Genomic DNA, 25,925 nt, shown 5'->3' with positions numbered 1-25,925 from the left:
CAAAAAAGTACATTGAATTACTGATTTTTCCCTTATTTTTTATTGCTTTTCTTTATTTTGATTAGAATATTTGATTTTTTCTCATTTCTTGTACAAAAGGTACATAAAAATATTATTTTTCTGCAGTAATACAAGTTAATATATATATGTATATATATATTCTTGCTATAATATCAATGCATACCCCAAAAGCTTTAAACTATGGGAACCTGCCATTTATGATAAATATTAGAGGACTGTGATTAATGTTTATGTATCTGATTCCAGAAAATGGGATAAAAACAAGGAGCACAGACTTAACCTGAAAAGTGCCAAAAAGAGCACACAGGAAATAATAATGTGAGACTCATTATTGTATTATATTAGAGACTCATTATATTAATGTGAGGTTGCGACGCTTGACATACGTTAAGTCGTAGGACTTCCTTGTATCTACACTCTCTGCGAAGTACTCATACAAGTACAAAATTTGACTATCATGCTGGCTCCCTATATCCCTGAGAATGACAAAAATGTCAGATGAGGGAATAACATTTCCCCATCAAAACAGAATTCTAATTCTTTTCCTTCTTATGGCATGGCAATTTCCTGTAGTCTTGGCTACAAATGGCTAAGTGAAATATTACTGCATTCTGTCCTACAGACTTGTGGGATAAAATTACTTTAAATTGGACCTATACAAGGACCTATTTTGAATTTTTTTCTTATGTTTTTGATTATTTTTCTCTTCTTTTGATAATTGACTCATACACCCCCATAACTCAACATTGAGCTGAACTGGATGTTTTTTAACACCTACTTCAGGGGGGATTGTATTTTAATTTAAAATCCAAGAATTTTGATTTTTTGTTTAAGATTGTATTTTTATAAAAATCCAAGATATTGATTTTGTTCGAGAAAAGATCTTCAAGAAAGAAGCTTGTTAACTCCTAAATCCAGAGAATGAATTGTTGCAGAAAGATGTTGAAGAAATCTACACTTCATCAAGAAGACCAAGAATGAACTTTGGATATGGTTGATTGAACTGAATTTTGATTTAACATTTATTGTAATCGTAAACATTTATGCCAAAAGGGACTACCCCTAATTTGGCTTTCTGTCAATGTGCCTAGCAAAACATTGGTTTTGCTTTCTTTCTTTTCTATTTCCTCCCTCACTACTCTAATTTCTTCTTAGAAATTTGAATATTGTGTATATCTATAGTTAGAAGTACATTTAGAACTACAAGATGATTATGTTAAATGATCAATGGGGAGACTAGTCTCCCCATGATCATTTCAGGGGGGATTGTGAACCTTAAAAATTCCCAGACCCTACTTCATAAGACTGGATTAAGACCATTCCCCATTTGGGCAGTGAACTCTACTTAGATCAGAAATGTGAGACCTCTGCTCCACCTGTACTTAAGCCTGCTTCAAGGAAAAAAACTCCTTGCTGAACAATGAAAAATACTTAAACCCATACTTAAGCCATGCCTATTTTTAGAACTAATACAAAGGGATGCTAAGTACCTATAAAGGTCAGGCAACTTGTGAATTTACAAGGAACAAAGAGGTTAGAACTTACTCAGAGATTTTAGTCTACTCAAGTGTGGATTACTCAAAAGTTTAGTCTACTCAGGTGTGAATTCAGAATGGGCTGTCCTTTGGAAAATGTCTACTGTGATTGGTAGATGTGAGAACTTAGGGGAGGTGACATAGGAGAAAATGCCCTTTAAATAGGAGCTCAAATTCATTCAAAAGACATCAGATTCAGATGGAAATGCAGATGCAGGATTGAGCTGGTGAAGTCAGCTGAGATGTAGCTGGCCTGGTGTCACTAGAATCCTTGCTTGGACAGATCTTGCGGTGAGTGATTAAGGACTGACTGATCCTTTCTCTTAGGGCTTAGGCCTGGGTTGGCCAGGACTGGCCAGGGCCGGCTTATCCCTTTCTCATTATTCCCTCTTTTTCTCTCTTTCTCTCTTTCTTTAATTCCTCATTGTATTATTAATTAAATTCTCTATAAAACCCAGTTGACTTGGGAATATTTCCCTGGAGACCACCTTATGTATTGATTTAAAAACAAAACACTGTAGTGAAAACATATTTTCTGCAGTCACAATTTACTCACCCACTCTTATATCTCACTACAGTTTAAGGCCATCAACCATTTTAACTCTTAGAGTTTATGACACTCTTTTAATTATAACAGTTTATGGCTACCACTCTTTTAAATCTAACAGTAGCAGGTATCTCTCTCCTTTTACCTCACCAGCATCCATATTCCCTCTATCGCTTCAACTCCTCCATTCCCTGTTACAAAACCTTCCTTATCCTCCGTACCTTTTCAATCCTCTACAATCCCTTTGACTATTACAACTCTAATGAGATAGACAAATGTAAATAAGAAAGGAAATATTACTTTCTCATAGAAAGTCTGAGGTAATGAGTCTATTCAGTATCACAACAACTTGCCAAAGTTTGATTTAATAGAACTAGAAATGTAAAAAACAAAATTTATACAGAAGAACAAAAGGACAAGAATCTCAGGGGAAAAATATTTTTAAACTAAGACCATAAATTTTCCTACAATGTAGTAATAAAATTATTTGGTACTGGTTAAAACTAAATTGACCAGGAGTAGATTGATTGTGGAACATATTAAAATTAATAAACTTAATAGCCTAGTGCTAATATGCCCAAAGATTCCAGTTCCTGATGGAAGGATGCACAATTCTATACAAATTTCTGGAGAAATTGGAAAATAGTTTGGAAAAAAATAGGTTTAGCACAATACCTTATATCCTATACCAAGATAAACTTTAAATAAATACTTCATTTAGGAATATAAAGTCACATCAAATACGACTAAATAAGAGCAGGGAAGAAATTTCTTTTCTTATCTGTTGTTAAATAAGGATTGAGAAGATAAAAGAGATTACACAAAATTTAAAAGTTGCCGCATAAACAAAACTGATAAAACTAAAAGAAATTATTCCTACCCAAAATGAAAAGGAATAATGATTCAAGAGGAAATAGAAGAAACCATCAGAAATAATTGTGATCAATTATATGCCAAAAAAAAAAACCTAATAGTTTTAGAGGAACTGGGTGAATATTTAAAAACATAAAATATCCAGACTGGCAGAAGAAATAAATATAAGTAATTTAACAATGTTAAAACAAGTAAACTCCCAAAGTTGTGACAGGGAGTGGGAAGAGGGGGGGGGGGGTTGATGGATTTATAAGTGAATTTTAATCAAACATTAAAAGAAAAATTCTTTGCAATATTACATAAAATGTTTGCAAAAACGTGAAAACAAAGAAAAACTTCAAATTTCCAAAATACATTCAACGCCTTTAAATAAAATCAAAGCAGATAGGTTACAATATATTAAAAAAGATTATAGGTAGCTCAAAATGAAGAAGACTAAACATAACAAGCCATATTAAAAACCTGAATAATAAAAACTAAAGGATGTATATCAATAGATGCTGAAAAGGCTTTTGACAAAACCCAACAACACTTGCAAATATGGAAAAGAATAGGAATTAAAGAACTTTTCCTTAATGTTCCTTAATTAAGGAACTAGTATTCATCTATAATAAAAAGCCAGCACCAAATGGAATAAGTCTTCCAAATAAAATCCAGAGTAAAGCAAAGATGTCCATTATTATCATTCTATTTAACCAGAGGTGCTAGAAATGATAGGCTTGATAATAAGACAAAAAAAGGGAATCTATGGCATAAACACAGGCAGAACAAGATGGTCTGCAGATAATATGAACCCTAGAGTCAACTAAAAAAAATAACAGCAGCAGCAATAAACTCAGCTAAGCTAAAGGACAGAAAATGAATCCATATAAATCATCAGTATTCCAGTATTTTACCAACAAAGCCCAGCAGGGAGAGGAGAAATTCCACTCAATATAATTATAGAATCTACAATTATTTGGGTATATATCTGCTCGGACACACAAAAAAGAAATATATGAATATTGACAAAATAACCTTTATTGAAATAAAGACATCTAAATTACAAATGGATAGATCAGGACAATATAAAAAAAGATAATTCTTCCTAAATTAATTTATTTATTCAGTACCATACCAATAAAATTGCTAAAGGGTTATTTTATAGCTTTAGAAAAAGATAATAAAATTTATTTATAGGAACAGATATCATAGGGCAGAAATCATCAAAATGATTTAGTACTGGTAAAAAATATAATAGGGCAGACGCCTACTGGGAGTTGGATTTGTTCACTTTTGTGCTTCCAACAGGCCAGGGTTCAAGATCTCTTTGGCTATAAGCCCTGTTTGCCAGAGATTATGATAGCCTTTAGACCTCTTGAGTAGCTCTGTACCAGAATATTCACAAGCGAATAGCTATCTTCTTGTGATAATTGAGTAAGTAGAGTTTGATCTTTGGTTTAATGAATCATTTTTCAATGGACTACTTTTTCTTACTTACTGGGGTTTTTTCAAGGTAGCCATACTTGGCTAACGTCTTTTATAATGCCAATAACAATGGAGAAATGTTGGAAAGGAAAAAAAAATCATTATGGATGTCAGAATTTTTAAACTGTATATAAATATTTTTGTAAAGATATTTTATCAATTACCTTTAATAACACATTTCCACAGAAGTTTTCTAAAGTTCTAGGATCCAAATTGTCTCACATCCATCCCTCCCCCTTCCTGGAGCTGGTAAGCAACTTGGTTTTTATGCATGTATTATCATGCAAAACATATTTCCATATTGTTCATTTTACTCAGAGAATAATCACATAAAACCAAAACCCCCAAATGAAAATCCAAATAAACCACAAGTAAAAAAGTCATCTATTTTGGCCTGCATTCCCACTCGAACAGTTCTTTCTCTGGAGGGGGAGAGCATTCTGTCTTGCGGCCCTCAGAACTGTCCCGGATCCTTATATTACTGAGAGTAGCAAAGCCTATCAGAGTTGATCAATCCATAATATCCCTCAAACTGGATATAAATAAAAAATGAAAACATGGTCAATGGCAAGTCTTCATTCATTGATCCACATGCCAACACGTACTACGAATAAAACCCAAAGAGAGGGAACCATGCAATAAATTCTCCTTGGGAGGTGAGTGTCACCTCAAGCGACACAAGCTTTCTGAGCCTTCATTTTCTCATTGGTAAATGAAGGGGTTAGAAGGGTCCTTTCCCAGGAGGTCTAAACTTATAATTCATGGACAAGAAGCTGGAGCTAAGTGGAATTTCAGCTCATCGGTTCTTCGCAGAAAGCAGCTTAAAAAGTTAGCATTAGCGTCTATGGCTCCTCATGAACTTATAATTACAGTAGCAGGGAATGAACAAGATTAGATCAGGTGTTTATCGACAGGTCAGCAAACATTTATTAAGAGCCAAAGAGTTTTCAGTTATGGTGGCTTTTGAAGTATTGGCCATCTAGACGGCCAAGTGAAAGACAGACACTCTAACAGGAAGAGAACACAAGAGGGCTAGAAGGGAGCACGAGGAGGAGGAGGAGGAGGAGGAGGAGGAGGAGGAGGAGGAGGAGGAGGAGGAGGAGGAGAATGGAAGGCAGCAGAGCTGGAAATGATCACGACTGGGTCAGATTCCAGGGAAGAGTCTAGGAAGACAATGACAATATCCTTCTAGAGTCAGTTAACCAGTCAAGCACTTCCTGGGGGCTCAGCATTGTGCTACGGTTCCGGAGATGCAACAATACAAACAGATAATTCCTGCCCTCACATTCCAACGCAGAAGAAAATATACAAACAACACACACAATTCAGGCAGGGCAAATGGACGGCCTGCTGATCACAGGGAAGTTTAGAAGGGGAACGAACAGATTTGGAAATCCGATAATGGACATCCTGAACTTAAGATGTCTCGAAGAGGCACATGCAGAGAAATAAGGGTTGGATAGAGATTTAGAGAGTCCTAAAGCAGCAAGGTGGCTAGACAAGGCGGGGTACAGACAGGGAAGTGAAGCACAGTGCCTGGGCCGGGCCGTGGTGGGTGTAAAAAATAGACTCGAATACAGGACTACAATCCCCATGAGCCTTTGCTCCACTTCCCCAGAATGCCTTGTAATCTCACCTGGGCCGAGATCGAGAAGATATTTAAGCAAAGGCTTTTGAAGTCTTGGCCTTTTTGGACTTCCGTTTTTGGAGCAGAGGCGTCTCTTCCATGATGTGAGGTTATTTTGTCTAGGCCTCTGGCCTAGGCACATGTTTCTTACTTGTATATTCTTAATCTTTAACCTTTAATAAACCTCTAAAAAATATATATTCCTTGCAGAGAGAAACTAATTTCAGATGCCTCAGTCTCCCCATCTCCCCTAAATTTTAATCCTTACATGGGTAAGGGTGTGGGAGAGAGACGACAAGCTCTGGAGACCGGGAAGTGATGAGGAGTGCATTAAAGGAAGGAGCTGCGAGGCCATGAAGGAGGGTGAATGAAGAGTGGTGGGGACCTTGATAAACAGAAACATTCAAACGGTTAGGCTTTGTAGGGGAAAGACGATTTCAGTTTTTGATGTGCTGAACTTGGGATATCCATAAAAATCTCATTTGTGGTTGAATAAAGTTAACCAATTTTAATGGCGCTTCATTCTGGAGATATTTAATACAGTGTACAAATGACCCAGACAAGGTCTGTCAATAACTGGCATTACGTTAGTGAGCTTCAACAGTTATTTCTCACCAGATCATTAGTGAGGGCTCTTATCTTAGCCAACCAAAAGTAAGACATCATTTTTGTTTTGAGTCCTATTTTTATTTATTCTTTTATATAATATTATCATCATTTATGATGCCTATGCAGAAGCCCCTGGTTAAACAGACCATCAGACCACGAATGAGAGTGCCACACCACAAGCGTCGTGCGCTGATTACAGACACATTGTGTGGCCCCCGATTTCAAGAGAGAAGACAGATGAGGCCCAGAATACTTCAGACTGGAAAGGGAAGAAGCTGGCCTAAGAGGAGCCGACAGTGGTCGCTGGGCACCCGCTTCAGCCACGGACCTGAGGGACCTCTTGGGATAAAGCCGGGTTATCTTGCCCCTTCTCGGAGAGCTCCTTCCCTCCAGTGTCTGGCATATATTCTCCTCTATACCTTCTCCAACTTCCGCTTTGTCGCCATCCGCTCGCTACCCATTTACCGGAACTTGAATTCCATGGGGAGGAAGCCGAGCCTCGGAGAGGAAGCTCAGGCGCTCCTTTATTGAGGAAAAGCAACCAGAGGTCGAGCCTCCTGGTCCCTTCCTTGTGGGTAGCAGAGCGGCTCGACTTCTGGCCCCACCTTCTGCTTCTCCTGCTGGCAAGAGTGGGGAGAGAAGGGACGGGAGCTGTCTAGCACCAGCACCAGGCTCCATGCGGGAGACGGAAAGTGATGAGCCCTTTGACCGGATACCACCGCGCGCACACATGCACCACAAGGAAGCCAGCGGTGGGAAGGAAGCACAACAAAGCACGCATAGCCCGACTCTGATGTGGCAAAAACTAAACAAAGTGGGTGTTCAGGCTTAGGGAAGGGCCAAACGATTGTGCAAGAGGAAAGAAATGGTATATTATTTTGTGCTAAAAAATGAATATGAGACCTTCAGAGAAATTTTGGAGTAAAAGAAATAAAACCAGTATAATATAATACAGCAGAGGAGAAGAGCATGAAGTCTATAGTCAGAAGTTCTGTATTCCAGTCCCACCTTGGCATCACTTCTTAATTACATAATCTTGAGCAAGTTGCTGAACCGCCCCTGCCTCCGTTTCCCCAGCTGTAAAGCAAGGGGGCTGGCTTCTCGGGCTCCTTTCAATGACAGACCCGTGATCAACTCCAAATCCCATCCTTTTCTGTTTCTGGTCTGTTCTGAACTCTAGCCTAACAATGGCCACTGAGGCAAAGGGAAACCTATCCTGAAAAGGCATCTGAACCCAAGCAATAAATAACTGACCCAAAGACTGCTGAAACAAGCCTTTCGGTGAACCACAGATTCGAGTACACGCTCTCTGACATGATCAATATGGCACAGTTTGTTTGCTCAACAACAACAACAACAACTCTCTTTTTCTTTTTAAAGAGTGGTAATTGTGGGGAGAAGAGACTAGATGCTGAGGAACCGCAGCAATACTTTAAAAATACCAATAAAAAAACAAACAATGGAAATTCTTCCAGCTTGTTATCAGAATATTAAGAATTTTCTAGTTCTAGTTCAATGCAAAATAAAGTGTTCTGTTTGCTGGTAAGAAGCAGGCAGAACTCCCTTCAACGTTCTGGCACAACTACACCTAGCAGATGGGCCAATAGGAGAGTAAAGGAAAATAGTAACTGTTGGAGGAGACGTGGCAAAATTGGGACACTAGTGCACTGTGAATGGATCCAGCCATTCTGGAGGGCAATTTGGAACTATGCCCAAAGGGCATACAAGACTGTCTGTCTGCCCTTTGATCCAGCCATAGCACTGCTGGGCTTGTACCCCAAAGAGATAAAAAAAATGGGAAAGGTTCTGTTTGTATAAAAATATTCATAGCTGTGCTCTTGGTGGGGGCAAAAAGCTGCAAAATGGGGGTGTCCCCCCATTGGGGAATGGCTGAATAAACCATGGTATGGGATGGTGATGGAACACTATTGTGCTCAAAGGAATGGTGAATCACGTGATGTCTGAAAGGGGAAGCACCTACCCAAACCGATCTGGGGTGAAATGAGCAGCCCCAGGAGAAGGTTATACACAGTAACTGAAAAACCATGAGACAAGCAAACGGAATGGACTCTCTACCAGCAGCAATACAACGATCCAGAGCAATCCTGAGGGACGAGAAAGAAGCTCTCCACATCCAGAGCAAGAACGGTGGGAGTAGAAATGCAGAAGAAAATCATAGGATTTGTGTTACATCAAACTTGTTTCTATGGGCATATGATTTGGGGTTTAAACGGTGACTCTTACAAAAACGAGTACTACAGAAATGGGCTTGGAGTGAGAATGCATATATAACCCAGTGGAACGGCTTGTCAGCTCTGGGAGGGGGGACGGAAGAGGGGAAGGAGAGAGCATGAATTACCTAACCATGGAAAAGTATTTAAAAAATAAAATTCTATTTAAAAAAAGACATTTTAAAAAATGCTGCTGCAACAACTTCAGTCATTTCAGTTGTCTAAACAATCTCTAGAAGTGTAATTTGAATAATTATGCTGTCTAATATTCATGTAGTTTATGGAGTGGAAATTAAATTCGTACCAAAGATTTTCACAGACCAATTCAAACAGAAATTATCTGGAGATCGGTTAAGAGGCAGTCATGATGTAGTTGAGATTGCATTTGTAATCTAAGCTGACTTTAATTCCTGCGTATATTCATTAGTTTGGGGAACTTCGATATTAACTTCATGTTCCCATTCAGGACACCAAGGAACCCTGCCTCATGGCATTGCTGGGAAGATCCCACGAGAACATGCAGATAAGACACCTTGGAAATGTTCACTATCGGTTGTTTTCTTTTATTATTGCTCCAACTATACTTCCTCTCTTCTTCAAAGAATCCTCAAAATGAATAATACTAAATGAAAAAAAGGGAAACTGGTCGAACTGAAGATTGAAATCACCAGATTCTTAACTTCTCAACGACCTTCTCTCTCATTAGAATGGGAGCTCCTGGAGAGCAAGGACTACTTTGTGCCTTTCTTCGTATACCTGGCACTGAGCAGAGTGCCTGGACCTTAACAGATACTCATGTGAATTCTTGCTGATCTTTGAGCTTACGAGAAGCGTAAAGGAGTTGGATTCCATTCATCGGAGGCCAAGCAGAATCGCCTTAGAGCTGGGAAGCATCTTAAAGTTATTTACTTACTCTGACCCCTCGCTTTCCAGGAGGGAACCGACTCCACAGAGTTAAACTGCCCCAGGGAACAGAGCTAGAGATACTGAATGGTCCCAGGGACTCACCTAAGCATCGATAAGGAATGACGATGTACGGATGACTCTTGCACTGCTTTCGGCCTCTCTTACACCAGTTCTGAATTGTTACTGGCTGGTTGGCTTCCACCACGTTGGTAATCTGTAGTTCCGGATAAACCTGGCACAAGATACAAACAAAAGTGATTTTAAAAGCTTCTTCTAGGGCATCGGAGCTTCTGACTTAACTATGCATTAGTACGTAATAACAAAGTTTGTCTTTCAACATTAGCACCACTCTGATTGCTTGAATCACTGTGATTTAAACTCTAAACTGATCCAAATGTAAAATTTAAATAGCTACGTTGACCCAAGTGATAAAGGAAGAGAACTGATCAGCGACACCGTGAAATGTAGAATAAAAAGCCCAAGTTTTGTTGGTGAGGCTGATTATGAAAATCCACTGAAAACTTGATGATGTACCTACTATTTATAAGGGAACACTATAGCACTAGCCTGTGGGAGTTTAAAGATCTCTACCTTCGAGGAATTTACCAGACTTAATAAATACTTTCTTAGTAACCTCCAAGCAAGATAAATAAAGCAAAAGATTATCAGACAAAAGGGGACAGCTGGGTGGCTCAGTGGATGGAGACCCAGGCCTAGGGATGGGAGGTCCTGGGTTCAAATCTGGCCTCAGACCCTTCCCAGCTGGGTGACCCTGGGCAAGTCACTTGACCCCCCATGGCCTAGCCCTTTCCACTCTTCTGCCTTGGAGCCAATACACAGTATTGACTCCAGGATGGAAGGTAAGGGTTAAAACCAAACAAATCTAATGGAAGAACACACAAAGTAAAGTATGTCTATGCAATACTATTTTTTACATACACCTTTGACATACTAAAATTGATTCAACTGGTAGTTATGCCAACAATCACTGGTAAAAGGACGATGGAATCCTACAGATGTTTCCAGAACAAACAGCAAATAGGATGACATGCCAATCCTTGATCCAGTCACCAAAAAAATCATCCACTTTTTCAAGCTTCTAGAACATTAAAGTGATTTGTCCCAACATATTTCTATCTAAACTCCCCCAAATGTAAAAAGCCCAACAAAGATCTGCCACAAAAGCCGAGAAAGTATCCCAGGTCCTTTTTGACTTGAAGTGCTTATTATCTAGCTGTTCAATTTCCCTTATCCTGGGAGAAAATCTGAGGTGAATATCAGCAATCTGGCGAATGGTGGTTCTTCGTGAGATAGTCACAAGCTTCCTAGAAGTCGCTAAAGTAAAGCAGGCACTTCAGAGGGTGTCTGTTAATCTTGGCCTGCCATGGTTTAGATTTTCACAGCCCTTCCAGATAGATTGAGAATGAAAGGGAAATAGCCAAAACAAGCAATTTTGCCTCATTTTCACAAAACCGTTTTTTTCCAAAAGTGAATGCCTCGAAGCGCATCCCCAACGTGGCACAATCAGTTGCTAGAGTGCCTCGCGTGTATCCTCGGCACAGCGGAGGTGCTCCCGGGCAGAGTGCTGACCTCGTCCGCAGAGCAGCCTCCGTCGGGGCTCTGCGACGCGGTTCCAGGAGGGGCTGCTGTAACCCAAGCGAGGGGCGTCCACGACGGGCACTCTCAGCGACGCCTCGGTGTTACGAGCAGAGGTCAGGGTCGGGGCGAGGAGGGGTCTCCGCACTGGGCAGACTCCTGCTGCGTCGCTCGCGTCTTCTCCGTCGAGCGGAAGGAGAAGCCAAGAAGGGGGACAGCCCGGAAGCCGGCGCTCAAGCAGGATTCACGACGCGGGCACTCCGTGCCTCCACCGTGCAGAGCGTGGGGACTACAGAAACAGCCTGCTCTCGGGGAGTTCACGGATACAGTATTGTACAGCCTGATTGAGCACGTCATGTCCGAGGCAAAGGCATTACGCTCAAGGACTGCGAAAGACTCCTCTTGGGGGCAGGGAGTGCAAGCGGCCAGCCTTCAAGGCTGCATGGAGCCCGGGCTGGGGCTGGGAGGGGACCATGGAGAAGGCTTGTGTGCAAGAGCGAGGAGGCCAGCGTCGGGCCCAAAAGCCAGGGGCAGGCGGAGGGGCCAGGCGAGGAAGGACCCAGGACTCCAAGGCTTACTCTGGAGGTGGTCGCAGAGGGCGCCTGAGCAAACTCTCCTTCTAGAAGAGTCATCTTGGCGGCTAAGTGGAGGAGGGACCGAGAGAATGTCCTGGAGAGACAGACGGAGGACCTATGAAAGGTGGCAGAAGGACAGCAACTGACAATTGATATGGGAATGGGAGGAGAGGCGTGGGAGGGAGTTAAAAGGACCGCTGCTTAGGCTTCCTTCCAGAGCAGAGGGGGCCGGGAATATGGAGGCACCTCCGCAGTAATATGGACGTGAGGAAGAGAGAAGGGCTTGGAGGAAACGAGAAGGTTTCCATTTTGGACATGTGAAACGTAATACATCTACAGGAGAGCCCGTCTGAGATGTCTGAGAGAAACAAGGTTTTTGCACTTAAGCCATGAAGAGGCAAATCAAAAAAGGAAAATAGCCAAAAAAGACCAGATCCCAACGAAGATTAAATAAATAAAATATGACGAATATTAAATAAATGATACATAAGTGGCAACAAAATATTTAATAGATTATGCATAAACAGAAGTGCAGGGTAGGTGCAACATAAAACTATAAACATTAATAGATCATATTAATAACAAATTAATAAAAAAGTTATGATGCTAAAGAAGCTTTTTGACAAACATCTAATGCCCATTTCCAGAAAAAAGAGAAAGCAAAAGGATAGGAACAAATGAATGAAATCTGTTTAAAACCAATAATAACCATTCTATAAAATGGAAAATAGCAAAGTGAGATTAGGGATGCTGACTTTCTGCCACCATCAGCCACCATTATTTAATAAAATTCTGGAAATGTTAGCTATAACAACAGAGTGAATAAACATAGGCAAAGAGAAAACAAAAGTATAATTTCTCAAAAATGATCTGGTCCTCTATCAAGGGAAACTGAGTCAATTAAAATGAATAATTTCTAAGTTGCAGGATTTAATCAACACACATTGCCGTCCTTTCTGCAAATTACCAATAAAACCCAGAGGAAAAACCTCTGATTACAAATACAAAATTTACATAAAGACAGACCTAAATAAGTAGAAAAATATCAACTGCTCAAGAGTAACTCAGTAAAATAAAATTTAAAAATGATAATACAACCTAACAATTTACTTATTCAGTGGCCATAATAAATCAAATAACCAAAGCATTACTTTATAGAACTAGAAAAAATATTGAAACTCATCTGAAGAAATAAAGAAAAAACCTCAAAAAGAAGTAAAAAAGAAATGTGGAAAAGAAGGGGTTCTATTAATATCATATCTCAAATTGTACCACAAAGTAAAATTCACCAAATATATTTGGTATTTATAAAAAGAAAAACAGGTTAAAAAAATGGAGCTGGTATGTGCAGAAACAAATGCTAGAGGTTTTGACAAGCATCAAGGCCCTAACTCCCAGGGTAAGGATTCACTATTTGACAAAAACTACCGGAAAAATTAGGCATAGATTTCATACCAAATACCAAATTCCAAAAGGAAAAATGATAAATATAAAAGGTCACAGAACAAGAGGAGAGCAAGAAAGAAATCACTTTCATGACTATACATAGGAAATATTCATTAAAAACCAAATACACAATAGAAGATCGCAGAAGATAAAATAGATAATTTTGATTATCCAAAATAAATGTTTTTGCACACATAAAACCAATAAGTTAAAAGTAGAATGAAAAAAATTAAATGAGAAAAAAACTGACCAAGGTCTCCTTTTCCAAGATACATGAGGAATTTATTCAAATTTATAAGAATTGAAGCCATTGCTCAAATGATGAATGGTCAAAAGATATAAAGAAAGACTTTTCAAGGGAATAAAATCAAGCTATCATAATCATATTTTTTAAAGTGCTCCAAAGCACTTAAAGCCTATCTAAGCTTCTACCTGATACCCTTCAAATGTTAAAGATGACAAAAAGGTAAATTTGGGGGCTGTGGGGTAATGGGGGTAGAGTGGGAAGAGATACATTATTGCATTGTTACTGCAGTTATGAACTGGTCTAGCTAGTCTAGAAAACAGTTCAAAACTATGTCCTCAAATTCAATAAACTGTGTTTGCCTTTTTGAACCAGACATCAAAGAGATCAAAGATGGAAAAAGGAGCCTCATTTACAAAATTTTTGCAGTAGGAACTATAAACTAAAGCGCTACCCATCAATTGGAGAGTAGCCTAACAAACCATAGTATATAAATGGAATGAAATATTGTTGTACTGCAAGAAATGACAAGAGACCCGAGAATACTTGTATGAACTAATCCAGAGTGAAGAGTAGAACTAGGAAAATAACTTGTATAATAGCGACAACATTGTAAAGATAAACAGCTTTTAACATCTTATGGACTCTGACCAATGCAAAGACCAAACACGACTCTGAACCTCTAATGAATCATGATACTCACCTCCTGATAAGAGATGAACTTAAAATAGTTGTACATTTATTTTGCATATGATCAATGCAGGAATTTGTTTTGTTTGACTATGAATATTGCTATTTTTTTAATGAAGGAAGGTTAAAAGGAGAAAAAATAGTTAATTAAAAAAAGAAAAGCAAGTTATATATGATAAATTTATAGTCTCAGGCATAACTATTGAATTTATGTCATATTTTAGTTGATATTTGTGAAGTTCAGCATTTTTGAAAAGGGGAAAAACAAAACAAAAAATGATAAGATGGTCTTTGGTTTCAGGGAGGCATTTGTGATATTGAAAAGCACGCATGAAACTGCCATGTACCTGACGGCAGCCCAGACATTTTTTCCTGATCTCCACAATCTCTCCAACCTCTCCAATACAGAAATTACGAGCCAAAGATAAAGCAACTCGAGCAGTTTCCATGGTCTGGGACACCCAGAAGCTAAAAAGGAAGGTCATCAAAAACCCCAAACTGAAGAATGTATGTTCCCAGATCACGCAAGGCACAACAATAACAACACGCAGGTTTACATGGAAACCTTCCTGTCCTCCTTTCCCTTTTCAGTGCTGTCAAAAGCCAGGCTCCACGTTGGGACGTTTCCTTGGCTCAAAAGAGAGTGTGGTTGGAGCCCTTTGGAAGTGAAATGTCTGCTAAGGAGTTGTAACCTGGAAACGTGAGTGTTGGGAAGTTCAGAACTTCAGTCAGAGGGGAAGCAGCCTCTGAAGGGCTCTTGCTAAGGCCAGAGAAGTAAGGAGGAGTGCGGGTCAGGTCATGAGGAAAAGACACTCACTGTATGTGGGAAGCTTTGGAGAACAGCACGAGCCTGATCAGGCCCAACTCTGACTAACCAAAGAACTGGCAGAGAACTAGACTAATGAAGCCTAAATTTCCCAGTGTAAGAGGAGAATGAGAAGCTGAGATCCAGCCCATGAGGTAGCCATAACCAGAGAGGAGGGATCCAAAAAATGAGCAATAAGGAAGAGTTTAAAAAAAGATTACAAGTACCAAAAATTCCTGGAAGGAATCTCAATGACCTTGGAAAATAAACACTTTTTAAAAAAAGGAAAAAAATAACAACAGAAGAAAGATACGCTACAGCTCTAGAAAATGAGTTTAGGCATCTAATAAATCCAGCAAAATGAAGGGAAATGACCCAATACTTGATGAGACAGAGGACCATTTGGAACTTAAGGAAGAACATGAAACCATAATAAGCTGCTTATGAAAGGTTTAAAAGATGAGAATTATGAGAGCATTTTTTAAAATTTTTATTTAATTAGTTGATTTAGAATAGTTTTCCATGTTGTAAGATTCATGTTCTTTCCCTTCCCTCCCTCCTAACCCCCTACTGTAGCTAGTGAGAAATTCCACTGGGTTTAACATGTGTCATTGATCAAGATCTATTTCCATATTACTAATATTTTCACTAGGGTGATTTATTTAGAGTCTACATCACCAGTCATATCCCCATCAACCCATGTGATCAAGCAGTTGTTTAATCTATGAAAGCAAATGAAGAACTTAATAAGAATCAATTATGAAGCATTCCTCAAAAACATAAAGAACAACCTAAATAACAGGAGTAATATTCAGTGCTCGTGAGTAGGCCTTACCAATATAACAAATATGACAATACTATTAAAATTAATCTTTTCTTTTAATACTCTACCAATCAAATTACCAAGGGAATACTTTATAGAGCTCAATAAAATAATAACAAATTTCATTTAAAATAGATATAGATTATCAAGGGAAGTAATAAAAAGTAAAGATAAAGGGGGAATTGCACTTCCTGACCTCAAATTATTTCATACAGTAGTCATCAAAGTCATCTGGTTTTAGACAAAGGAAATTAAAAAACAATAGAATTCAATAACCTAGTGTTTGATAAGGTAGAAAATAAAAGTTATTAAAGGAAAGACTTTCTATTAAATAAAATTTGCTGGGAAAACTAGAAAGCAATCTGGCAAAAATTGGGCTTTGATTAATAACTAACACCACATTCCATAATATATTCTAAATGTCTGTGTAACCTTGATATTAAAGATCATACACTATTACAAATTCAGAAGATAAACAGATCACATACCTCTCATGGCTGAGAGATATATTTTTACCTAAATGAGGTAGAGGTAATTACAAAAGATAAATAGTTAAGTTTTAATAACTTGAAACTTTTGAAAGCTTCTAAATGGACAACTTTAATGCAAGTAGGTAGGATAAGAAGGGAAGTAGTAAATTGCAAGCACATCTTTGTATCAAATTTCCTTGAAGAGTTTGGTGCGCGCACACACACACACACACACACACACACACAGAGCAATATACACACACCAACAATTTAAGATTATATATATACATACATATGTATATAAAAAACTAATAACCATTCTCCAATAAGTAAATGTTCAAAGGATAGAAAGAACAAACATTCTCAAAAGGGTGAAAAACTGCCTCTGCTCTCAAGGAGCTCACAGTCCAACGGGAAGAAAACATGCAATATATATATGAACAAGAAACAAACTGAGCAATTTTAGAGGGAAGAGGATCAGGAGAGGCTTCTCGAAGAATATGGGACGTAAGCCGAGATCTGATGGAACTGTTCAGGTCAGGGGATAGAAATGTCGGCAGAGCGAGTTCTAGGCACAAAGGACGGTGAAAATATTCAGAGTTGGAAATGCAGTGTCTTATGTGAGGAAGCACAAGGAGACTGGTGTCACTCATTGGAAATGACAAAACAAAAATGAATACAGTTGACACTCAAAATAAGTAAGGAGAGAGAATAGGAGAGCATCTAGTTGCTCTTGGTGAATTCAAGTCACTTGATAGACTTGAATCCTAAAAGGACTGGTGGGTATGTATGCTGAGCCAATGTCCGTGATGTGTGAAAGGCCGTGGCGAGATACCACAAGACTGGAGTAGGTGCATTACCTCAATTTTCACAAAAGACAATACAACAGAGACTACTTTACTTTAATTCCTAGGAAAAGTCTATGGGATTATGAAAGAGATGGATAAAAAGTGATTACTGCAAAGAGCTAACAGCGTTTCATCAATCGACAAGTATTTATTAACTGCCAACTATGGCAAGCACTGAGCTAGATCCTAGAGATAAAAGTACAAAGAATTAAACAATTCCTACTTGCAAAGATCTTTCTAGAATGAAGGACACAAGGTCATATAAAAATAAATACAGCACAAACATAAAGTTAATGAATACATACGCACGTACTCACACGTACAAGGTAGTTTAAGAGGAAAAGAAATAAGGACAAGATCCATACAAAAGATGGGGCCTGAGCTGCATCTTAAATGAATTGGAGGAAAGGAGGTAATAGATTCCAGACATGGGGGATGGTCATGGACTAGGAAATGGAATCTTGTGAGTGAAGAACAGTGAAGAACTGAGATAATAGTAGAGATGGAGTTCACAGAGCAAGGCTTTCAATAAAGTATGTCTTAACATTTGTACGGAGGCGGAGAGATGAGGATTAGAGTTAGGTGGATAAACTCAAACTTCATGGTTCAAATTACGGATGGCAGATATTCTCTGGTGGTATAACCCAAGGATCTGTGCTTGCCCTAACAATGACTTGAAGACAGAGAGGGCCTGCTCATCTAATCTTCAAAGAACATAAAACTGAGAGGAATCATGAACACAATGGACAAAGGAGTCAGGATCCTTTCATTTTGACAGGTTACTGCATAGGTTGAATCTAAAAATATGTAAAGATTTACACTATGATTGTCTCACTCCTCTCCAAAGAAAATCCTCAAAAAATTTCATATGGACCATATAGGGAAAGAATGGTTGGATATCAGTTTTAAAAATAATCCAGAGGTTTTCACAAGCTATTCAACTTAAGTCATCAATGTGATACAAAAGCAAAATAAAAAAAAACCCATCTAATTTCACTTTGGGCTACATTAAGAGAAATATAGCTTTCACTAACAGAAAAAGACAGTGCCCCTGAAGAAATTTCTTCTAATCAGGTCTCTTCTGGAATACAGTGTTCAGTTCTGGATGCCACAGCTTAAGGACTTTAATAAGCCCTTAGCATGTGTCCAAACAAGACAAAGATGTTATGTACCCAAGTCCATTCTAGAAAAGTATCAGTGGAAGGAAATGGGTATGTTTAGCTTGGAGAAGAGAAGACTTAGCAGAGCTGACTGTCTTCAAATAGTGTATTGGGGGGAGGGGGGGGAGGATTGGTAGAGAACCATAAATAATGGGTGGGTATTGCAACAAAAGCAACCTTGGGCTTGGGGTGGGGGGCAACTTCTTAGCAATTAGAGCTGACCAAAAGTAGAACGTGCTGCTTCGAGACGTTTCTTTTGCTTGGAGGTCTTCAAGGAGAGTGTGGAGAGCCATCAAGCTGCTCTGTCTGGCTCAAGGTTCGTGTTTATTATATAGTACAGTGAGTACATGCTTTTCGTGCACACAGTCATTTTTCCACCTACATGACCTTCTACAGATAACTGGATACGCCACCCATTAACAAATTGCTTAATCAAAATCCGATGATCATATGCCATGTTGCTACAACAGAAAAATTACATGACAGAGATAAATAGCATAGGCAGGGTAGGCAGAGGGTCAGTTCCTCCTGACCTGTGGGATGACCAGCTACGAGAATCCCTGTTGCTTTTGATCAGCTTTCACAATCAAGCAGCATTAATTAGGAGATGGGTAACAAAACATTTCGTAGCTGGGTCCGGGTTAAAGGGTAATTTAATACCGACCAGAATCAGGTGTTTTTCTAATTTCTAAGTTGCATGTTTCATTCAGGCACTTAGTGATGTTGCTCTGGTTACTGTAAACATAACAAACCAGTGAAGTGTGTCAGAAGCTTGTATTTCGGGGGAGTGATTGATGGGCTGCTCATGCGTTTGGCTAGCAATGGGTATGGGGCAACTAAGTGTACCTCTGCTAAGAGAAGGTAGGGGCAGTGGGTAATGATCTTTGGGGGTAATAATCTGGGGGGATTAAAGTGGGACATATGTGTGTTCACCCTGTAAGTATTTGCTCCTATATTATTTTCCTGGAACTAGGGAGAGAACAATAATCATAGCCAATAGTAGGGGAAGTTAGTGGGAGGAGTCCCATAGAGAGGTTTCAGTGGGTGTCTCCTCTTTCCTCGGGACCGCCGTACAGTCCTCAGTTTCCAACTGTGCCCATGCCAGACAGCGTGGGCTTGATGGCTTTTCACAGGAGATTCCTTAACTATTTCTTAGGCATATTATTTAAATTTATGTCCAAAACTGAATTCAGTTTCTTCCTCCCAAATGCTAATTCCTAACTCCCTTATTACTTTCTAGAGTATCACCGTTCTCTCGGTCACCCAGGATTTAAGCCTGGGTGTTCCCTAGAAGTCCCTACTTACTCTCACTCCAACCTGACTCCATACCTAAAGTCCTATCCTGTCAGCCTTGAGAGCTTCTCTTGCATACATAACCTTCTCCCCTCTGAAGCAGCCACAACCCCAGTTCCCTACTGCCTGGAATACCTCAATAGTGTCTGACCGGGCTGCTTGCCTCCAGTCTCTTCCTGCTGCTGTTTACTCAATTTTCAGCTGTCTGACTCTTCACGACCCCTTTTGGGGTTTTCTTGACAAAGATCATGGAGTGGTTTGTCCATTCCTTTCCCAGCTCATTTTACAGATAAGGAAACTGAGGTAAATATGATTAAGTGATTTGCCCAAGGTCACACAGCTAATAAAGGTATAAGCCTGGATTTGAACTTGATTTGACTCCAGGCTTGGTGCTCTATCCATAGCTGCCCTAAATGGATGTTTCTAAAACAGGTCTGACCATGTGACACTTATTCAATAAGCTCAGTTTAAGATTCTCTCTCTTTGGCTTCTAAAGTCTTTCATAACCTGACAGATTCTTAGCTCAGCAGTTTTTCCCATCTTACTCTGCTCCCCCAAAACATACTCTCAGAGATCCAGTAACAGTAGTCTCCTTGCTCTTCTGCACATGATATACTACAATTAGCACTGAGTATTTTCACTGGCTGTCCCTCATGCTTAGAATTCTTTCTCTTTTATTTCCATCCCTTGGTTATCTCAGCTTCCTTCATATCCCAGCTAAAATTCCACCATCTTAAAGAAGCCTTTCTTGGTCCCCTTTAATGCTAGTTCCTTCCCTCTAAAATTGTCTCCAATTTATCTACATCTTGTTTGTACCTAGTTTTTTACATGTCACCCCATCAGAATATAAGCTCCTTGAGAGTAGAGATGGTTTTTTGCCTTTCTTTGTATCCTTAGCACAATGCCTGGCACATAGTTTACTCAAAAAGCATTAATGAGGTTATCACTATCAAACTTATCCTTCGTAAATGGGTTAGAATCAATGGCCACTGAAATCCTTTCCAATCTCCAGTTTTATAATTTTGATCCTCTAACTGCTCCAATTATAATTGTTGGAGGGAACTTCCTCAACAGAAGTTGCCTTCACCAAAAAATAGAAAAACGTTATGGAAATAAAAAGATACACATACATACACATATACAGTATTAGTAAGCTAGGCAGGCTAAATTGTCCATAATTTACTAGGATAAATAGGAGCTAATTGGGGAAGGGAAGAGAGGGAGAAAAAGGGAGAGGAAGAAGAAGAGAGGAGAGGGAAGAGGAAGGAAAAAGGGGAATGAGGGAGGAAAAGAAATGGACCGAAAAAGAAATTCTTTGCCTGTTGGCAGTCATGGATTCCTGATTGGCTAGTATCTCAGAAGAAACCAATCTCCAAATAATAGTATCTTTCTTCTTTTAATGTATTTATCAGTAAGTAAGCTCAAGCTTCAAATCAATTTTCATTGACAAATACAACTTTTTGGTTTATGCAACCCCAGGGTTTCAAATCTATTTCCCTTCAAGGTTTTGTCCTCCTTTCAATTCCCAAGCTCACTGCAAGCAATCAAGTATCCAGAATTGGCATGGATTCAAATTGCCATCTAAAGTTTAATACTCTCACTCTCTGTCTCTTTCTCTCTTTCCTCTTAAAATAATGTTGTTTAATATCTAGGGAAATAATGAAAAAAATACAAAGGAAGGTGGCCTTGCAGTCCCAGATCTCAAACTATATTACAAAGCAGTGGTCATCAAAACAATTTGGTACTGGCTAAGAGACAGAAAGGAGGATCAGTGGAATAGACTTGGGGTAAGTGATCTCAGCAAGACAGTCTATGACAAGCCCAAAGATCCCAGCTTTTGGGACAAAAATCCACTATTTGACAAAAACTGCTGGGAAAATTGGAAGACAGTGTGGAAAAGATTAGGTTTGGATCAACACCTCACACTCTACACCAAGATAAACTCAGAATGGGTAAATGACTTGAACATAAAGAAGGAAACTATAAGAAAATTAGGAGAACACAGAATAGTATACATGTCAGACCTTTGGGAAGGGAAAGATTTTAAAACCAAGCAAGACTTAGAAAGAGTCACAAAATGTAAAATAAATAATCTGGAATACATCAAATTAAAAAGGTTTTGTACAAACAAAACCAATGTAACTAAAATCAGAAGGAAAGCAACAAATTGGGAAGCAATCTTCATAAAAACCTCTGACAAAGGTTTAATTACTCAAATTTACAAAGAGCTAAACCAATTGTACAAAAAATCAAGCCATTCTCCAATTGATAAATGAGCAAGGGACATGAACAGGCAGTTCTCAGCCAAAGAAATCAAAACTATTAATAAGCACATGAAAAAGTGTTTTAAATCTCTTATAATCAGAGAGATGCAAATCAAAACAACTCTGAGGTATCACCTCACACCTAGCAGATTGTTCAACATGACAGCAAAGGATAGTAATGAATGCTGGAGGGGATGTGGCAAAGTGGGGACATTAATTCATTGCTGGTGAATTGATCCAACCATTCTGGAGGGCAATTTGGAACTATGCCCAAAGGGTGCTAAAAGAGTGTCTTCCCTTTGATCCAGCCATAGCACTGCTGGGTTTGTACCCCAAAGAAATAATAAGGAAAAAGACTTGTACAAGAATATTCATAGCTGCGCTCTTTGTGGTGGCAAAAAATTGGAAAATGAGAGGATGCCCTTCAATTGGGGAATGGCTGAACAAATTGTGGTATATGTTGGTGATGGAATACTATTGTGCTAAAAGGAATAATAAAGTGGAGGAATTCCATGGAGACTGGAACGACCTCCAGGAAGTGATGCGGAGTGAGAGGAGCAGAACCAGGAGAACATTGTACACAGAGACTGATACATTGTGGTATAATCAAAGGTAATGGACTTCTCCATTAGTGGCAATGCAGTGTTACTGGACATTCTGCAGGGATCTAGGAGAAAAAACACATCCACAAGCAGAGGATAAACTGTGGGAGTAAAAACACCGAGGAAAAGCAACTGCCTGACTACAGGGATGGAGGGGACATGACTGAGGAGAGACTCTAAATGAACACTCTAATGCAAATAACAACATGGAAAAGAGTTTGGACCGAGGACACATGTGATACCCAGAGGAAGCACGCATTGCCATTGGGCAGGGTGGGGGTGAGGGTAAGAAAATGATCTTTGTTTCTAATGAATAATGTTTGAAAACGACCAAATAAAATAGTGTTTAAAAGGGAAAAAAATAATACTGTTTACATAAATAGCAATTTAAAAAAGGGCCTTGATCTACTGTTGGGAACACGGGGAGAGGAATTGGGAGTAAGGCAGCTAGTTTCATCTCCATCAGGGTAAAGCAAGGGAGTAATAAGGCAGATAGAGGTGAGAAGTTCTCTACACCATCACTCCAATGCAGAAAAGCACAGGGGAGACAGTCAATGAATGGTATTCTTACCAACAACCTCATGATTACATTTCTAGCCAATTCTCGGGTTCTGTCTCCGATTTCTGGGTGTCTGCATGTGAGCCAGGGGACTAGTGATCCTGACTGGGTTTGGACAGAATGGTTCCTATGCAGACTCAAGCTCTAACTTTCCCAATCTATAACTTTCTATCAATATGTGTATTTCTATACATGACATCCAATAGTCAATATGTTTCAAAACATTTGGCATTTGGAGGCAGGAAACAAGACACAATTGCTCCTATTTCCAAAAGATAGAAAACTGAATAGCATTTATTAATCTTGATTCAGATTAGACATGAATATTGAAAGAAATCTTCCAAAATATGAAAGACTAAAATGAAGAAAATGCTAAATAGTGATTTTCCATTAACCCTAAATAAGAAAAGGAAAAAAACTTCCTGTCAGTAGAAATGAACTGATAAATAGCTGATAGAAATAAAAATAACTGATAAAAATCTACATTCCCAGATCAAATTGTTTTTTAAAAGTAAGCTAAATGTCTGCTAGACTGTTAATTCTATTATTCTGAGTTATCTCTTGGGGAAGATTGTTTTTTGTGGTTCGGCTCAATGATTTCCTTGGTAAGGAAACTTCCTCTACTACATCTCGGCACCTCATCTCGAGCTTGCCGAGACAAGAAGGGCCATCCCTTGGTGGCTCAACTACCGAATCATTCAGCAGCAACACAGTTCCTGGAGATTTCAAGGTTGAAGCTGCCAGCCTGCCTCTCCAATGGGAAGACTATTCGGGGTAAAAACAGCAATAATACAAGAAAATGAGGGCAGGAGCATGTCTTCATGCTGAAGCCATTGGTCGGCACGAGGGTACTTACCTCCTGGCAGTACTGTAGGATCCCTTCCTTCACTCTGATGCACGTTTTTGTCCCCGCCGGGTCAGTCTCCCACTTCCCATTCTGCACGTTCATGTGCATGTTGAGTTTGCCGCAGATCATGGCGATCTGGGGTTCTGCCAAGAGGCCGGCATTTCCGTCAGTGGACACCTGCAACAACAAACTTACTTCAGTTACGGAGCTTTTGGTCTCGTCCCCAGAGCTGGGGGGAGCAGACAGGAGAAGGTGAGAACAACAGGAACCCATCAGAGAATTCCTGACCCCTTCACCGAGTTCTACTATCAAGTAAAGGACTCCTGCTGCCTGGCACGCGCACTTCACGTGTAAACGAGGCAAATGAAAGAGACGCCGACGGGTCACAGAAATAAATCACACTCGTTAGCACCAACACAGCGCACAAGCGCGTCACACAACATCATCACTTCAGAATCGCTCGTCTAAGTGAGGAGGACGTGAGACCCAGCCGGGCGTGGCGAAGGCGACAAGCGCGGAGCGGAGCCGCGACGTGAGGCTGGCCGAGCGGCACCCTCACCTGGGCAGTGACGGGTCCTTAGAATCGGCAAAAGACCCGACTTGCACTACGGCTCACGGCGCGTTTGCATAGTTGTGGGGAATCTATTGATGGCAGAAGACGGGCTGCTCTCCGTTCACGGCTCCACTTTGGTCGGACACTCGCAGTCAACAGCAGCCCCAGCCCGGGGAGGGACCCCCAAGTCGCACTAGTACAGGAAGACGCCGGCTGCTCTCCCTGGCCCCGACGCAATCATAACCCGCCTCCCGACGTGGCCATTCGAGCGCTGGGATGGATGGAGGGAAAACCCATTTCAAATGGTTGTCTTCACAGGGCCCGAGCCGAGCAGAACGCTGAGGCTGTCGTCGGAACTCTCGGATTGGACTCTCGGGTCGGGGAGTCCTCGGTCCAGTCTGGCGTCGGCAGGGAGGGCCGAGGCCCACGGCGAGGCAGCGGAGCCAGCGGCGGGGCACGAGAGCTCCCCAGAGGCAAAGCCGCTGTGTGGCTTGGAGACAAACGCAGAGCTCCACCAGGAAGGCAGCGCGTCCCTCTGCCCGGGCCCGAGCCCGAGCCATGCCAACATCGGCAGGCCCGTGCTTCACACCCTTCAATGCCCGAATCCCGAGAGCGGCCTCCTGGCTATCCCGCGAGGAGGCCTCTTCTTAGCTCCGGCCCTTGCCAGAGCTCTCCGCCTCCTCATCTGACTACTGAGCAGCGCTCACTTCCTGGACGGCCCCACTAAACCCTCCTCTTGTACAGGAAGCTCCTCCTCACCTCTTCATTCTGTTTCCTTCTTCCTCTCAATTCCGTCTTGGCCATCCTGTCCCTATTTGTCCACCTGCTGCCTCTGCTGCTAGATGCCCCCTGAGGGCAGGGACTACTTTTTCTGTTTGTATCCTCAGGACTCAGCCCCGCGGCTGGCACAGGACCTAGTACAACCTCTGCCCTGCCCCCTTTTCATACAGATGATGAAATTAGGGGAACAAAAATGGTCAGGAAGGATAGGTTTAGACCCGTTTTTTTTAACCCTTGATTTCCATCTTAGAATCCGTACTGGGTATCTGCTCCAAGGTAGAGGAGCGTTAAGGGCTGGGCAATGGGAGTTAAGTGACTTGCCCAGGGTCACACAGCAAGGAACTCTGAGCTTTGTTTTGAATTTAGGACTGCTCGTCTCTAGGCCTGGCTCAAATGACTGAGCCATCTATCTGCCTCCAGGCCGGATTTTTAAGAGCTCTGCCCCAACGTGGAGCTCTTATTTTATTCTAGAGACCATGGAGAACGACGAGAGCTTTCTGAGCAGGGCAGTGACTCGGTCATACCTGTGCTTCAGGAATATGAAATTGGTAAGT

The 25,925-nt window shown here is 40.4% G+C and overlaps 1 protein-coding gene across 4 annotated transcripts in view; it reads right to left on the bottom strand.

Moving 5' to 3' along the window:
* Positions 1-25,925, bottom strand: part of APP (amyloid beta precursor protein) — a 137,187-nt gene that overhangs the window by 77,659 nt on the left and 33,603 nt on the right. For all 4 annotated transcript variants that reach the window (XM_056825990.1, XM_056825988.1, XM_056825989.1 and 1 more), the window contains exons 2-3: positions 24,048-24,215; positions 9,919-10,048 (exon numbers count right to left, since the gene is read on the bottom strand). In XM_056825990.1, the coding sequence (XP_056681968.1) occupies positions 9,919-10,048; positions 24,048-24,215 (298 nt within the window). The remainder of the gene's footprint in view (positions 1-9,918; positions 10,049-24,047; positions 24,216-25,925) is intronic.

The sequence above is a fragment of the Monodelphis domestica genome, chromosome 4 (assembly GCF_027887165.1).
Source record: "Monodelphis domestica isolate mMonDom1 chromosome 4, mMonDom1.pri, whole genome shotgun sequence".
In the NCBI taxonomy this organism is placed as follows: Eukaryota; Metazoa; Chordata; class Mammalia; order Didelphimorphia; family Didelphidae; genus Monodelphis; species Monodelphis domestica.
Note: the sequence above shows the minus strand (reverse complement) of the source record. Positions and strands in the feature narration are given on the sequence as shown.